General features: G+C 42.4%; 1 protein-coding gene across 11 annotated transcripts in view; it reads left to right on the plus strand.

Annotated features, from left to right (window-relative positions):
- The window catches only part of LOC139760683 (PDZ and LIM domain protein 3-like), a 116,110-nt gene that overhangs the window by 90,543 nt on the left and 10,074 nt on the right, over positions 1-15,493 (plus strand). For 6 of the 11 annotated variants that reach the window (XM_071684224.1, XM_071684218.1, XM_071684220.1 and 3 more), the window contains one exon: positions 7,471-7,658. In XM_071684224.1, the coding sequence (XP_071540325.1) occupies positions 7,471-7,658 (188 nt within the window). Of the gene's footprint in view, positions 1-7,470; positions 7,659-9,281; positions 9,333-15,493 lie in introns of all 11 variants that reach the window. The other 5 variants (XM_071684225.1, XM_071684217.1, XM_071684219.1 and 2 more) reach the window with 1 other exon arrangement.

A 15,493-nucleotide genomic window follows, 5' to 3' on the forward strand; every position in this document is an offset into this window, starting at 1 on the left:
TACTGATTACACCGTTACGCTCTGTATTACGCATCGCTTAACCACCTGTTCCTTTTAATGCCATCTGTAATTGTGTTACATTATCTTTCCGTCAGTGCTGTCCACTGCAAATAAGGTAAACAAGAAACCTCCGAGTGAGGTAATGAAACTGGTTTTTCCAGAATTTGGTTGACTTTCCATGCCGCCTCATCATACAAATTTTAATATAAAACTGTAAATGGCGCCGAAATGAGGACCCCTACAGCAGCCAGACACCCCTTTACGAGATGGCGACGCCCCTGGCCCGTCAAACTCCCACCACTGCTTACTAACGGGGTACAATTCGACTAAACTTTTAAGTTTTTTGTTTCAATAAAAATATTTACCTAAATATTTTGGTTTTACCCTTTGAATAACTCTAAAACAAAATTGTTTTTACATCATTAAGTTTACAATTTGTCTACATAAGTGCAGTGTTAAAATATTCATGAAACCATACTTATCCAACAGCTATTTAGATTCTGGTTACTGTACCTTGGAACCTCTTAATTAGTCACATAAAAGGCGAAGGGCAAGCAGCCGTGGCCCTGCCCTCCCTCCTCCATGTTGAGGGTCGAGTAAATATTCCTTCTATTTATACCCGCCGAGCCTCCCCACCGTCCCGCTAGAATATGTGCACTGATAATGTTGCACCTCCTTCTTCCCAGCAGCCTGTCCTTCGCCCGATGTAAACTCTTTTTAGCTTTTTTGTGGATCTTTATGAGTCCGATTCATAGCTTTTGACTGTGTTTTCTTTCCCCCTGGCTCCCTTGCTGTTTTCTAAATTGGTAAGTGTGAGTCTAGTGCACAACTGGCTGCCGCTGCCTCGCCTGCCTGTCGCAGTAACCCTGGACATAACACAACACCTGTAATGCTCTCTGTGGCGGCTGTCATGTCCCGTTTGTCCGTGCAGCTCATGCACCTGCCTCCTTACCTCAGCCAACTCATGTCATATTACTCTGACTCATTTTTGTGTTCCATCTCATCTCTCTTCTATCTTGGTGCCATGTGATGGTTTATCATTATTTATTTTTTTGGATGTGGATGTTTGTCTAACTTGGGTTTCATGAGGCATTACCTTTAGTTATTAACTTTGGTGCGCTTTGTTGACACTTCCGAGCTTTGTGCGGTCTAGAGCACCAAGAGTGGACAACAGCGGTAGCGGGGCTGTCCATACGCTTCACACTTTTCGTTTGGTCTTGGTTGTGCACTTCATGAATTTAAAGCTTATGGTCAACCACTCCACTAAGTTTAATTCTGGTCGGACCTCTACACTAAGCGATCTTGATGGACCCCGCTGCTAGCACTACCTTACAGTATTAAGGAATATTCTAGTTTCATCCTTACTGTTCATGGAGCAGCTGCTGGGATCTGACCCTTTACAAAGAAACATCAGAATAATTCACTCCTTTTGACATTTGACCATTGCATACGTAGAGGGCCAGATGCCAGCTGTTAGCGACGAGAGCGAGACTCCCCTGTCCCAGCTTTGACCCTGAGGGATCATGTTGTCCTGCTGTGGCTGATCTGTCTGTCTTTCTGTCTCCCCGCCACAGAGGCCTCACAATAACTCTTCCCCTCTCACACGGATCACTTGTGTCCCGCTGTGAGCACTTTGTCAGGTGTATCAACGCACATCCAGCCTCTCACAAAATGACACACACCAGCATACCTACGAATACCCCACATCTTACCACATGATACCAGCATGCATGACAGAACCATTCCCCCATCCTCTCATCACATGACGCCATTATATCCAACACCTTACCCTCACCACATGACACCGGCATACCTAACACCCCCCCCCCCCCCATTTCCTCTCTACCTCTTGACAACGGCATACCGAACACTGCCTTTCCTTTTCACCATACCAGCATACCCAGCATCTCCCTTCACCACATGATACCAGCATACCCGGCATCTCCCTTCACCACATGATACCAGCATACCCGGCAATTGTCTTCCTTTTACCTCAACCAATTATAAACTTGAATCCCCTTCCACTCGTCACGTCATACCAGCATAACCAACAGTCCCCTCAACACATGGAAACATATACATCGGCTCTCTCCCCCTCATCACATAATACTAACAACCTCTTCCTCTTCTCCACATGACCCCAATATATCCAACATCATTTTCCTTTACCCCACATGACCAAGCTAACCTTTACCCCACATGACCAAGCTAACCTTTACTACACATGACCAAGCTAACCTTTACCCCACATGACCAAGCTAACCTTTACTACACATGACCAAGCTAACCTTTACTACAAATGACCAAGCTAACCTTTACCCCACATGACCAAGCTAACCTTTACCCCACATGACCAAGCTAACCTTTACTACACATGACCAAGCTAACCTTTACCCCACATGACCAAGCTAACCTTTACTACACATGACCAAGCTAACCTTTACTACAAATGACCAAGCTAACCTTTACCCCACATGACCAAGCTAACCTTTACCTCACATGACCAAGCTAACCTTTACTCCTCATGGCCAAGCTAACCTTTACCCCACATGACCAAGCTAACCTTTACTCCACATGACCAAGCTAACCTTTACTCCACATGGCCAAGCTAACCTTAACCCCACATGACCAAGCTAACCTTTACCCCACATGACCAAGCTAACCTTTACTCCACGTGACCAAGCTAACCTTTACCCCACATGGCCAAGCTAACCTTTACCTCACATGACCAAGCTAACATTTACCCCACATGACCAAGCTAACCTTTAATCCACATGACCAAGCTAATCTTTACCCCGCATGACCAAGCTAACCTTTACCCCACATGATCAAGCTAACCCTTACCCCACATGACCAAGCTAACCTTTACCTGCCCTTCCCTCATCACTTTACTCAGTGTTACCAAAAATTCTCCCATTCCACTTAGCACATGACACCTTCATTAGCAAGACCACTCTCAGCACAAGGCTCAAGTCTTGCCATCCTCATGGTGCTATTCATTCTTCTTTTCACATCACATGACGACAGAGCAAATGCTACCCCAGTTTTCCGGGCCATACAACACTAGAGTTACCATCACAGCCTCATCCTCCCGCTACATGACGCCTGTGTTGCCAGCACAGCGTCATTCTCCAACCGTATGACGCTGGCGTTGCCAGCCCAGCCCCATCGTCCCATCAAGTTATGCTGCAATACCAGTAGAGCTCAGTCACCAACACATGACACTAACGTTACCAAAATAGCCCCATCCCCATGACATGACGTTAGCATTACTAACTCAGTTCCACCGTGCCATGAGGGCAGCATTATCACCTTAGCCCCATCATCTCACCACGTGACGCTAGCGTTACCAGCGTGCCCTTCCCTAATTGGTGCTACCGTTATTAACACAGACCCATCCTCCAACTATGCGATATCAACGTTACCATGGCTATTCCATTCTTTCACCACATGACGCTAGCGTTACCGACTTAGCCACAACCTCCCACCACATGACACTTGCGTTACTAACACAGCCTCTCCCATCACAGGACAGTATCAGCCGGGGTCGCACAGAGCTGTCGTGCTGGCGACCCTGGCTGGCCACCTCCTGTCACACTTGCTATACAACATTTGCGTCGCCAGATCAAACCACACAAGGCCGGATGATCGGAAAGAAATGCACTCTGAGTTTTCTTTTTATTTCTCTGTCTCTTTGTCTGGAGGTCAAACTGTGGCTGGAAGCCTGAAGCCAACCTGCCAGCTTTTCTTTGTTCCTCTCAGTGTAGCCAAATGGTTCCGGATATGGACTTTGTTATGAAGGTGTGTGTTGTATGTATGGTAAATTGAACTGTGTTAAAGGTTTCCCAGTTATTTTGTGTTGAATTAGTAGTAAGTAACAGGGTTCAGCCAAGAGAAACCAAAGCCACTCACCAAGAGCAGTCGTGGTTATCTAAGATCATGACAAACACAGGGAGGAACATGTCTTCATCAGAGATAACATGAAAACCGTTAGTTCAAGAAAGTGTTTAACGTCACATCTCATTAACTAGCCTAGTTTAAACATCAACCAAGTTATAGCACGAAACTAACCTGTGGAACTTCTTACTTCTGGTTATCAGTGGAATAGTTGTGTTGACAACACAAGATCGGTTGAACGTGATTGTAAACATTGTACTGTATTGAACGATGATTATCAGATTGATGTATAGCAGTCACTATGAAGATCAAGGAAAAAGTGTCGTTGATCAACGTAAAAGTAGATCAAACACTTCCAGGATCAACCCCAGCAGACGAGAGTTACCTTTATGTTTAATGATCTCAGCTAAATATGCAACGTTACGTCGCCCGTTTTGCCTCACGTCACATGTCATTGTCAGATGGTTCGTCGGTGTGGCATGATGCTAAACGTTCTGATTGCGTTTGCCAGAAATGGAACCATTCAGTGAATTTTGCTACCATAAGACAGGAGGGAAACTAGGCAACATTACTATAGTGTATGTTTATCATTATGATGTTTGATAAAGGTACATCTCGATAGTGTGGGGTAAGGCCGATGAGGTTTCAATAAGTTCCGATGATTTCTGAAATTTTCGCGAAATTTTACGTAAATTTACCCCATATTTTCCTTGATCTTCATTCTTCTCTATATCATCAACTTATGGTTGATCTAAAAAAAAAAAAGTCAGTCAGGGTCCGTCATTTTCATTGTAATCTCAACACCCTGCACTCCTGCTACTAGTGAGAAAATAAGACAAAATAATGTTTCACGGTAGTTCCCCGCTGTAACTAAACTAGTGTTTAACCCAGTCTTATGCTTAACCATTAGGCCAAGTTTGGATTTGGTGAAAAAGCTTGAAATAAAGCTACCAGCACCTCATGGTAGGGCTGGCATGTAAATACCAGTACATCATGGTAGGGCTGGCATGTAACTACCAGTACATCATGGTAGGGCTGGCATGTAAATACCAGTACATCATGGTAGGCCTGGCATGTAAATACCAGTACATCATGGTAGGCCTGGCATGTAAATACCAGTGCATCATGGTAGGGCTGGCATGTAACTACCAATAAATAATGATGGATTACTTCGTAATGGGGTTGCCAGTGCATCATGATGGGGTTACCAGTACATCATGGTAGGGATCAGCGGTATATCATGTAGGATTGGCAGAACATTATGGTGGGGTTGAGAGTACCTCATGGTGGGGTTAGCAGTACATCATAGTGGGGTTAGCAGTACATCATGGTGGGGTTGGCAGTACATCATGGTGGGGTTAGCAGTACATCATGGTGGGGTTAGCAGTACATCATGGTGGGGTTAGCAGTACATCATGGTGGGGTTGGCAGTACATCATAGTGGGGTTAGCAGTACATCATGGTGGGGTTAGCAGTACATCATGGTGGGGTTAGCAGTACATCATAGTGGGGTTAGCAGTACATCATGGTGGGGTTGGCAGTACATCATAGTGGGGTTAGCAGTACATCATGGTGGGGTTAGCAGTACATCATGGTGGGGTTAGCAGTACATCATAGTGGGGTTAGCAGTACATCATGGTGGGGTTGGCAGTACATCATAGTGGGGTTAGCAGTACATCATGGTGGGGTTAGCAGTACATCATGGTGGGGTTAGCAGTACATCATAGTGGGGTTAGCAGTACATCATGGTGGGGTTGGCAGTACATCATAGTGGGGTTAGCAGTACATCATGGTGGGGTTAGCAGTACATCATGGTGGGGTTAGCAGTACATCATGGTGGGGTTAGCAGTACATCATAGTGGGGTTGGCAGTACATCATGGTGGGGTTAGCAGTACATCATGGTGGGGTTAGCAGTACATCATAGTGGGGTTAGCAGTACATCATGGTGGGGTTAGCAGTACATCATGGTGGGGTTAGCAGTACATCATGGTGGGGTTGGCAGTACATCATAGTGGGGTTGGCAGTACATCATGGTGGGGTTAGCAGTACATCATGGTGGGGTTAGCAGTACATCATGGTGGGGTTAGCAGTACATCATGGTGGGGTTAGCAGTACATCATAGTGGGGTTAGCAGTACATCATGGTGGGGTTAGCAGTACATCATGGTGGGGTTGGCAGTACATCATGGTGGGGTTAGCAGTACATCATGGTGGGGTTAGCAGTACATCATAGTGGGGTTAGCAGTACATCATGGTGGGGTTGGCAGTACATCATGGTGGGGTTGGCAGTACATCATGGTGGGGTTAGCAGTACATCATAGTGGGGTTAGCAGTACATCATGGTGGGGTTAGCAGTACATCATAGTGGGGTTAGCAGTACATCATGGTGGGGTTAGCAGTACATCATGGTGGGGTTAGCAGTACATCATGGTGGGGTTAGCAGTACATCATAGTGGGGTTAGCAGTACATCATGGTGGGGTTAGCAGTACATCATGGTGGGGTTGGCAGTACATCATGGTGGGGTTGGCAGTACATCATGGTGGGGTTAGCAGTACATCATGGTGGGGTTAGCAGTACATCATAGTGGGGTTAGCAGTACATCATGGTGGGGTTAGCAGTACATCATGGTGGGGTTGGCAGTACATCATGGTGGGGTTAGCAGCACATCATGGTGGGGTTGGCAGTACATCATGGTGGGGTTGGCAGTACATCATGGTGGGGTTAGCAGTACATCATGGTGGGGTTGGAGTGCAGACGATGGGGATCTTCGTCAATCAGAGACAGATGTAAACATCTGCTTCATACTCATTCATATTCTTAACTAACTCAGTTATTCTGTGTACAGAGGAGCGTATAAAGTGTATAGAGTGTATAAAGTTTACAGAGTGTATAAAGTGTACAGAGTGTATTTCTTTCCTAAACAGAACAAGTATAAGGATCTTTTTTTCTTGCATGGCATACTCAAGCATGGCGCATACACGCACGAACGAGTACGCACGTGGGTGTCCCACATACGTACAGGAAGCACGTAAGTGTAACACACACGTACGGTACGGACGTGTGTGTGATACATGCACAGGACGCACGTGAGTGTGACACACACACGTTTGGTATGGACATGAGTGTGACACAGGCATGTGGGTGTGACACGCATGGTTCATACCCACAACTACCAGTGTGATGAAGAGGGTAGGTCGCCTGCTGGTAATGCTTCAGGAATTCTATTAAGTTTTGCCTTTGTTTTATTGTACATTATTTAGTTAGGATTCTGTGCTCTCCCCAGCAAAATTATTCAATTATTCTTAAACAGAAAATAAACTTACAGAATACTATGAATCAAGGATATACTTGTATTTGTTAACATCCAAATATCACTGTAATGATATAATACTTGACGTAATACGTAAGGTTTGTATACTCGTGAGACATAAACAGTTCTCGCCAGTGACAGAAGTTAGTTTTAAGATCCAGTTCGATGTCAGTCATCGTAAGATTCCAGAGCAAACACTTCTCCCCTATGTTATGATTGGTCGCCACTCACATGTGTGTGTAACGCCATTTCCGCCCTTCAGGTTGCTGGTACCTTACAACAAATCCAACAGAGCCAGCAGACCCTTAACACAGCAGCGCAGCAGCAGGCATCCAACCCGTCTCTAGTCAATAAGCAGTATAATAGCCCGCTACCGCTCTACTCGCAGGAGAACGTGCAGGAGGCGATGAGGATGCAGGCGTCTCCCTCCCACACTCCAACAATCAACCCGTGAGTATCCCAGCCTCACAGGCTCCCCACAGGTGTCTCTAGTCAATAGAAATGTTCTACTCTAGGGAATGATACGTAGATGTAAAACCGAATGCCTAATGTCCAAGCAGTCTTCGTATTTTGTGTATTAGTTTGCCTCTGACGGTGATCTCAGCCGTAGGGGTAGAGCAGGGTAGGGTGAGAGAGCCAAGTGTCGACAGAGGGTGTGGGTTCTCTCGTCTGTCTGACAAATGTAAATATAAATCCTGATATTCAAAATCACTATGTAGAAATACCCAATCTTTACATGAGTTGCTAGCTTATTTTCATACTCCCGAACAGGTATCATCCAAAGTATTGCCCGAATACTGTGTGAGAAGCACCCAACAGATAGTCAGACTTGTGTTGTACCCTGGTATTACGATAATTCTATCACTTCTGGCGGCATATTCTTGTTTCATGTTCTCAATGGAATTCATCGAGACAAAATTTCTGCAACACGTAACCTTTCATACTTCTGGTCTTCAGATAGAAAATTTTCCTAAGTATAATTCGTCTTCAAGAGGACTGTAATACCCAGCAGTATAACACAAGCATTGTAAAGTTGTTTCAAGGACTTATCTGATGACACTTATTTCGAGATATCAATACATAAGATAGGGGTGTATAAGTTGGCTGAGGAGGATCATTGCTTTCAGTGATAATTTCTAGATCTTGCTCGCCCTTAGAATACTATATGATCATGGCACTATAATTGTTTATGCTCACAAACATGTCCTGATCTTAATGACTTGTCCTAACAAAGTGATATTGTGATATCGGAAACAAGCTACATAACCCGACTCTCCGAACGATCGTCAGGAGTTGTGGGTCTTGTTCTAAACTTAAGTGGTTGCTAATCATTTAGGTGTTGGGAATCTCCTTAGATACAAAAACTTACACGTATGGTTAGGGCTGGAGTCCTCGATGAAATGGTGCATCACACAAGCTTTACCGAAGTGTCGTGCTGACAGTGTGGTAGATTAAAGCCGAACCAAATCATATGATTATTGGGTTCTGGGTCACTTGGCCTGCTGTGCTGACGAGTTCATAACTTCAGAAGAGGACGATGCAGATAATCTAAATCAGAAGTTCCTTATAATTCCCGTTATTCTTTTTATCTTTATCTATACATTCTCCCTTTTTTCTACGTATGATTACTATACCCAAATTTCGCTTCAACTGACATAGACTCAGAAGAGGCTTCTCATGGGATCAAGTTCAAATAAGTATTCAAAACCAAACCAGAGGGACAAAAGCTGGGACGTGTGGCCCTCCTCGCTGGTGTTGTAACAGTCGAGGATGATGGAAGAACAAGAGACAATAGGCACGCCACTTTTCCTACCAAGTGCTACCCGAGCCTCACCAACCTACCTCGCACGCTCTCCCATACATGGGCTTGAAGTGCAGTTTTAAGATTCTGTTTGATGCTCTCTGTAATAACTTCCTTCAGTGTCTATTTTATTATCATTCTCACCTGAAGCTAAACTTATCGCTTAATGCTCTGAGTGTACTGGGCAACAGCTTTGTTAACATTGTCTTAGAATAAGTAGTGAGAGTACCAGCTGAGCTAATCTTGGCCTCGCTGCCCTCTGAACTTCTCAGGGCTGCTTCCTCTGCCGCTGCTGATGCTGCCAAGGCCATTAGAAAAGTGAGGCAAGTGTACTATATGTTCCTGTGCACTGAATGATTAGAAATTATTAGAGTAGTAAGTATAGCATACAAAAACTAACCGTGGGATATCTTTTTTTTCCCGTAAATTCCAGAAAAATTCAAATGCTTGTTTTCTTCCTTTTCCATAAAGATGTCCCGGCGTAGGCACTTTGCACAGTGAAGTGTACCACAAGAAAGATGTTGAGCTTTCCAAAGCACAGTGGAATGTAGCCATCAACAAGGACTTTTTATGTTTTGAATACCATATCAACATATTTAGACAATAGGTGTCAGGAGTTTAGCAGCGTGTCATGCGAGGTAGACCTCATGAGAAACTTCAAGACAACAAAGGGCAGTTGTAGCCAGCAGCAGCAAGAGGACGAACACGCCTCTCACAAGTTTCTGTTTATTAATTCACTGGAAAGCTCAACATATTTTGTTGTGGTCGTGAGAATGTTGAGGTCGCTCTCCTGCTTGCTGACTGCTGTGTCCAGCTTTGTAGTTCGTCTAATAATCCTGCTGTTCTCACCCTCACTAAACATCTTTGTTTCTTAATATGTGTTAATCCTAAAATTTGCTCATCTGCCCATCTTACATTTTTGGAAGTAAACCAAACAATCCACGACGGCTGTGTCTAGAACTTCATCAATTCTTTATTTGCAATAGCGCCATCAAGATGAGTGTTGTCTTATTATCTCTTACATGTTTGAGCTACTAAGTGATCTTCCTGAAAATAAAATAAGGCCCTGCCATAGATACCTCTATATCTATCCATACTTTATAATGAGCTGGTTGTTTTCATAATGTGAATTTCCCATTAATATGTTTTCTTTGACCCGGCGCCGAGAGGGTATTATTATTATTTCTTTTCAAGTTTCCAATCCCTTGCTGTTCCCCTAGTGTCATCTTCAAGTCTTAGATACTGTAACAACTGTCTTGTTGTCTTAACTAAGGTGGTATAGATCATGAAATAGCACATTTTCCTGGTAAAGTATGTCTAATTTCACTACACAAGGTACTTGTTTAACAAAGGCTGCTTCCTCATGTATTGTGTTAAGTTTCTCATTTAATGTCTGTCTTTAATGAGTTCTCTCCTTCCCACTGTCCCTGAGAAGAGCTGGCTGCTCTCCCCATTTGTTCACTCCCTCCCTTTTCCTAACTGTGCATCCCTCCTATAGTCTATGAATAGGGCTATCTCGTCTCTCTACGTGTGCATTCCCTTCCATCGTCTCTGAGAAAGGTCAGCCCTTGTTTTATCATCAAACGTGATTCGTGTGTTGTCCATTCCCTTTCTGCTTTGCTGGGTGTTGTGAAGTGCTCTCTAGCGGATGGTTCGGCAACCGCTGATGGAGATTCATCCTTCAGGTTTGGTGCTAATAATGCTAAACTCTTCACTATTGCCTCCAGGAGCATGCTGGGTGGGTGTACTTAGCCAGGCATGGTTATGAATATATTTAAGATACTTTTCTTACAGGATATTCGGTAATGTTTTCGCTTTATACTTAAGAGATGGTGGGCAGTAGTAGTGATTGGAGAAATAAATATTCTAATGATGGAAATTCATGTTATTTACTCTTGTCTGTCGACACCTCTTCGATTAAGATTATATGATACACGATACCTCAGCCCACTCTGTGGGCTCCACGCTTACACTAAAAGATTTAATCCCCACCTCATTTTCAACCAAATAATGGAGATAGAACTAGTAGTGATGAGTTATTGCCCCCTGGAGGACCTGCAGCCTGTACCCTCAACCATGAGCTGTTATGGACCGTCAGTGTCCGAGAAGCACAACAGTGGACCTTGTCTTCCAGCTTCTGAGTTCAATAAAGGTCGCAGGAGTCCAGGATTCGCGCCGTTCCAGTAGTTGTCCTTCTATCGGTTTGTCTGATCGACTTGTGTCTTGAAGGGGAAAATAACGTCTACTGTAAACTAAATATCACATATTGAAACTTATTTGATTTCCTCTAGCTGATCTACCGGAAACCTAACAATGAAATAAATGATTAATGAAAATTGATTAGGTGAAATTGTAAAATTTTTGGTTTCTTTTTTTTTTTGTAATCAGTCTCTTATCTTAGTTACGAATGAGACTCCGAATGTGTGTGAAAAGTGTGAACATAGACTTAGGTGAAGTTTTGTATTTTAGGATCGGGAATACTTCGCTTGGCAGGTACTTTCTTAGATATTCTTATGGAATCTTTATCATTCTTGGTATATTTTTACACCAAAGCTTCATTAAGGCACTAGTTCACACATAATGGTGTAGTTCTCATCCTATCAGTATTTCGTTCCTAGGATCTGATCTAAATTTTTGCTTCCATTTGTAGTGTATTCTGATTGATGATTAGAATTCAGGTCAATCTTAATCATTTTTCGTAAATGGATCACTATCTTGGTGGTCATATACTTAATCAAGCACTGTGCACCGGAAGCCGTCATCTAGCAGGTGATTGTGAGGTTAAGCACTGAGCATACTTGTAGCGGTTCAATAACAAGGGTTTGTGAGCATTTAGAGAACCATATAGTTTGATTTTAATTCAAATCAATATTTGGAATGTGTAATCGAAAAACATGAATAAGAAACTAGATCAGCAGAAATTCACATTACACTAACGCTGAGAAAGTGGTATTGACTCATAGGAACCTTAAGGTGATTTTAAATTCAATTCAGTATCCCAGTTTCAAACTACTGCACCCGCTCTCGACGTGCACCCTCCTATGCTCACCATCTCTTTCTCATTGTTGCAAGTTAAAGTTTTTGCAGGTAATCAATTAATGCAATAGGTGAAAGCGTTGTTCAATATACTTTTTTTTTTTATCTTTCTAACTCCAAATAGCATCTGGTATTTCCATTATCGTCTGGATCGGCTTATCACTAACATTCCTCAGTGTGTTGCAAGACTTGCCAAGTGAAGATCACACCCACATTGCTGGTCTTTTGTCTCGCAGTGTTAATGGTTATTTTTGTACTTTTCTGAAAGATGTCAACCCAGAAAAATTTTGAACTCCAGAAAGAGCGTGCTGGGGTTACTTTCTCAAATGTGAAGACTTCGAAAGCAACCTAAGATCTCGAAGTGGGAACCCAATACAAACTCTGCAATTATAGCTTTACAGAAGGAGAAGAATACATATCAGTAAGATACATCCATTACCAGAACCTTGAGCTATTCACTGTTATTGTATGAGTGAGTGCAGACGCACGCAAAAATCTTTGTATCTGAAACTTTTTTTTTATGTGAAATTTGCAAAAATCTGTTTTTAGATATCATTACCATCTATCGTTTACTGCTACATATTGTGCTTGTTATTTTTTCTAGAAATATGGCTGTCTCAGAAATACATCACATGCACTTTGTAAATATTCCTTTTAAGTTTACGTTAGGAATATTTCAAAGAGAGATCTTCCTTAGTACCTTTATTGTGTATGACATATGTAACATAACAGTAAGAGTATAGCCACAAAGAAATACGTCCGTAACTTGAGACTAAATTATTTCTACTCCAACTTCGAAGGTACAAAATTTCGTTGTTTATATTTCAAGTGTTAGTTCCTGGATATCATTATATTCCTTGTTTTGCTTATTTTGGGGTATTAAATGTTTTCTTTTTGTTTTGTTTTATATATTCTTTGAATAAAGTTTTATTGTTTTGTATTTCTTTAAAATCACATGTTATGTACAAGATAAACGTGTCGCATTCGTGAATATTCCCACGAAGATTACTTCATGTGTTTCAAGAAAAGTCATAGCAATGATGGTCCTGTGCTATCATTTTATTCCTTTTAATCTAAAATGTCTCAATGTTTTTGGTCAGCCTACACCAATTTACCATGTGCCATTTCTAAACTGGTCGGTATTTACCGTGTTGTTCTTCCTGATATTAATTGATAATCAAACACTATCCAGTATGTATGGTCCCTTTAAACTGGACGACCCCAACAAACCAGGATATCTACCCTATTGTGGTAAGAGAGCAACAGTCAACTGTCTCAAGAATTTTGACAACAAAATGGTCGTTATGTGATATATAATACTCACGTATTGTACGATCTGAGCGGAACCAAGTAATATTACCATGTACTTATTGACAACCGAGAGTTCAAGTTAAAAATTTCCAGTATTGAATTAAAACTGAACTGATGAAGGTTGTATAGCCTGGGTGAGATCATAGTTCTCATGTACCGATAAATTGTTTCAACAGGAAGCAAATCGACAAAATATCTAAATCTAGATTTTGGATAAGAACTTCAAAGAAATGTGTATGTAAAGTTGTGGATATGACTGTTCATTGCTGAAACTCAGGTCAACGATTCCGTTCACTAAAAGATTATTCAAGATTTTGTTTGCATAGCTTCTGGTAGCTTAAGATTTGGCTTTTCTTTTCCTTGTATGACGGGAATGGTGTTACAAATCATATGTCGGGTCTTTAATTAAAGTATTTTATGATTCCATAAATCATCGACAACTGTTGTGGTTGGAGAAGGTGGTGGAAGCTTCTCTTGGCGCTGTCAGGTAGGTCGCAGTGATGGGGAAGCGGGTCCCTCATAAACTCCTTCATCTGACTTTTGGTCAAACAAGTTATATGAAGATTATCCATAAAGTGCAGTTTGTATCACATGTAACCGTTTATTGGGTTAGGGAAACAACACACAATAATGCTAGTGACTTTTTTTTTTCTATTGCGATTGGCGTGTGAACGTTTATGGTAGTTCTGTGTGTGTGTTTAGCACGTGTTTGCCTTGTTTGACCCTGGTTGGTTTTGTTTCTGTATCCTGGAGAAGCAATTGATTTTCATAAAAGCAAAATTAGCCATTTAATTAAATAAAATATCTAGTGATGCATTTACTTAGTATATGCCAGTAAATCAATGCAAAGAGTTCTTTGTAAATCATATTGGTAAGCAGACGACAGTTTCGGCATACAGTTGTGTTCAGGTTACTCCAAGCATGACCTGAAATTCCCCGTGTCTGCTGTATCTCGAGAATTGGTACGCCAACGCTAATAGCTCGTTACAACTTAGTCTCTGAACAATACTGACGGCTCTCAGTGACTAGTTTCTCGACAACATCATGGGTTGGCCAGGTAGAGCCGGAACTGATAAGGTGAAAAAACAACTCCCCTTTTCAAGGTTTTTCCCAATTTTTTTTTTTTTCTTTATTTAAGGCTTCTATCTAAAACTCTGTTTTCACGTATTCATGAACTAGTTTGGGTAAACAATTAAAAGTTGCTTGAATATAGGCTATAATGATGGTATATATCTTCATGTATTTTACAGTCCATCTGATAAGTTTTTATATACATATGTATCCTCTGCCAAACCGGCGGTAGAATGGCGGAGGGGGTTAAGGTATGGTTCAGTAGGGCATGTTACTACATGACCGAGTGCTTCTAGTACCCTACATGCTACAGTGATCGTCTCTGTGCATAGATAATCTTAGCTATAACCTTCCGAACTATAGGAATGTTCTATCTGTCCAATGTATAGGACTCACACTGTTCTTATGACTGTTAGGACATACTGTGTATGTATATGACCAACAAAGCTAGAGTCTGTGTCATAATTATTAAAGAGGAATGCATTTTGATTTTGTGGTGAGGTCATCGTGTATTTGCGTTAAGGACTTGGGCCTAGAGACTCATCTTCCCAATCATCTCAACAGGAAATATGAGTCTTGATGAGCGTCTTGAACCTAATACTCGGTATCCTTGCCACACACGTAGATTTTTAGCACTTCCCGCTTGCAGCTGTAGCTCAACTCACTAATCTTCTGTCACTCTCTATTTCCTCCTGGGTGGCTGACGGATGTAACACCGTCAACCGCAACAACTTGTGTCCACCTCGGCCGCCCTCGCCACCACTGCGCCACGCTCGTCATGGTCCACATCCACGTCTTACACTTAACCCGTGTGTTCCCTGCTCTCACTTGGTTGCTCTTACTTACGCATTACTCCCTCATGCTCGCTTGATGTGTTGTCTGACGCGTGTCTATATGTTGTTCATGTCGCGTGGCCTGCATGTCTGACTATGGTTCGGTTGCCTTGCAATCATTTCCTCTTTTTCTATATTTTGGATATTCTCGACGTTTTCTTGCGCTACCACGCGGTCCTTGCTGCCGTATGTTGCACACTTCTCCTACTCCTCTGCCTGCTCTCAACACTGTG

The sequence above is a fragment of the Panulirus ornatus genome, chromosome 37 (assembly GCF_036320965.1).
Source record: "Panulirus ornatus isolate Po-2019 chromosome 37, ASM3632096v1, whole genome shotgun sequence".
NCBI lineage: Eukaryota > Metazoa > Arthropoda > Malacostraca > Decapoda > Palinuridae > Panulirus > Panulirus ornatus.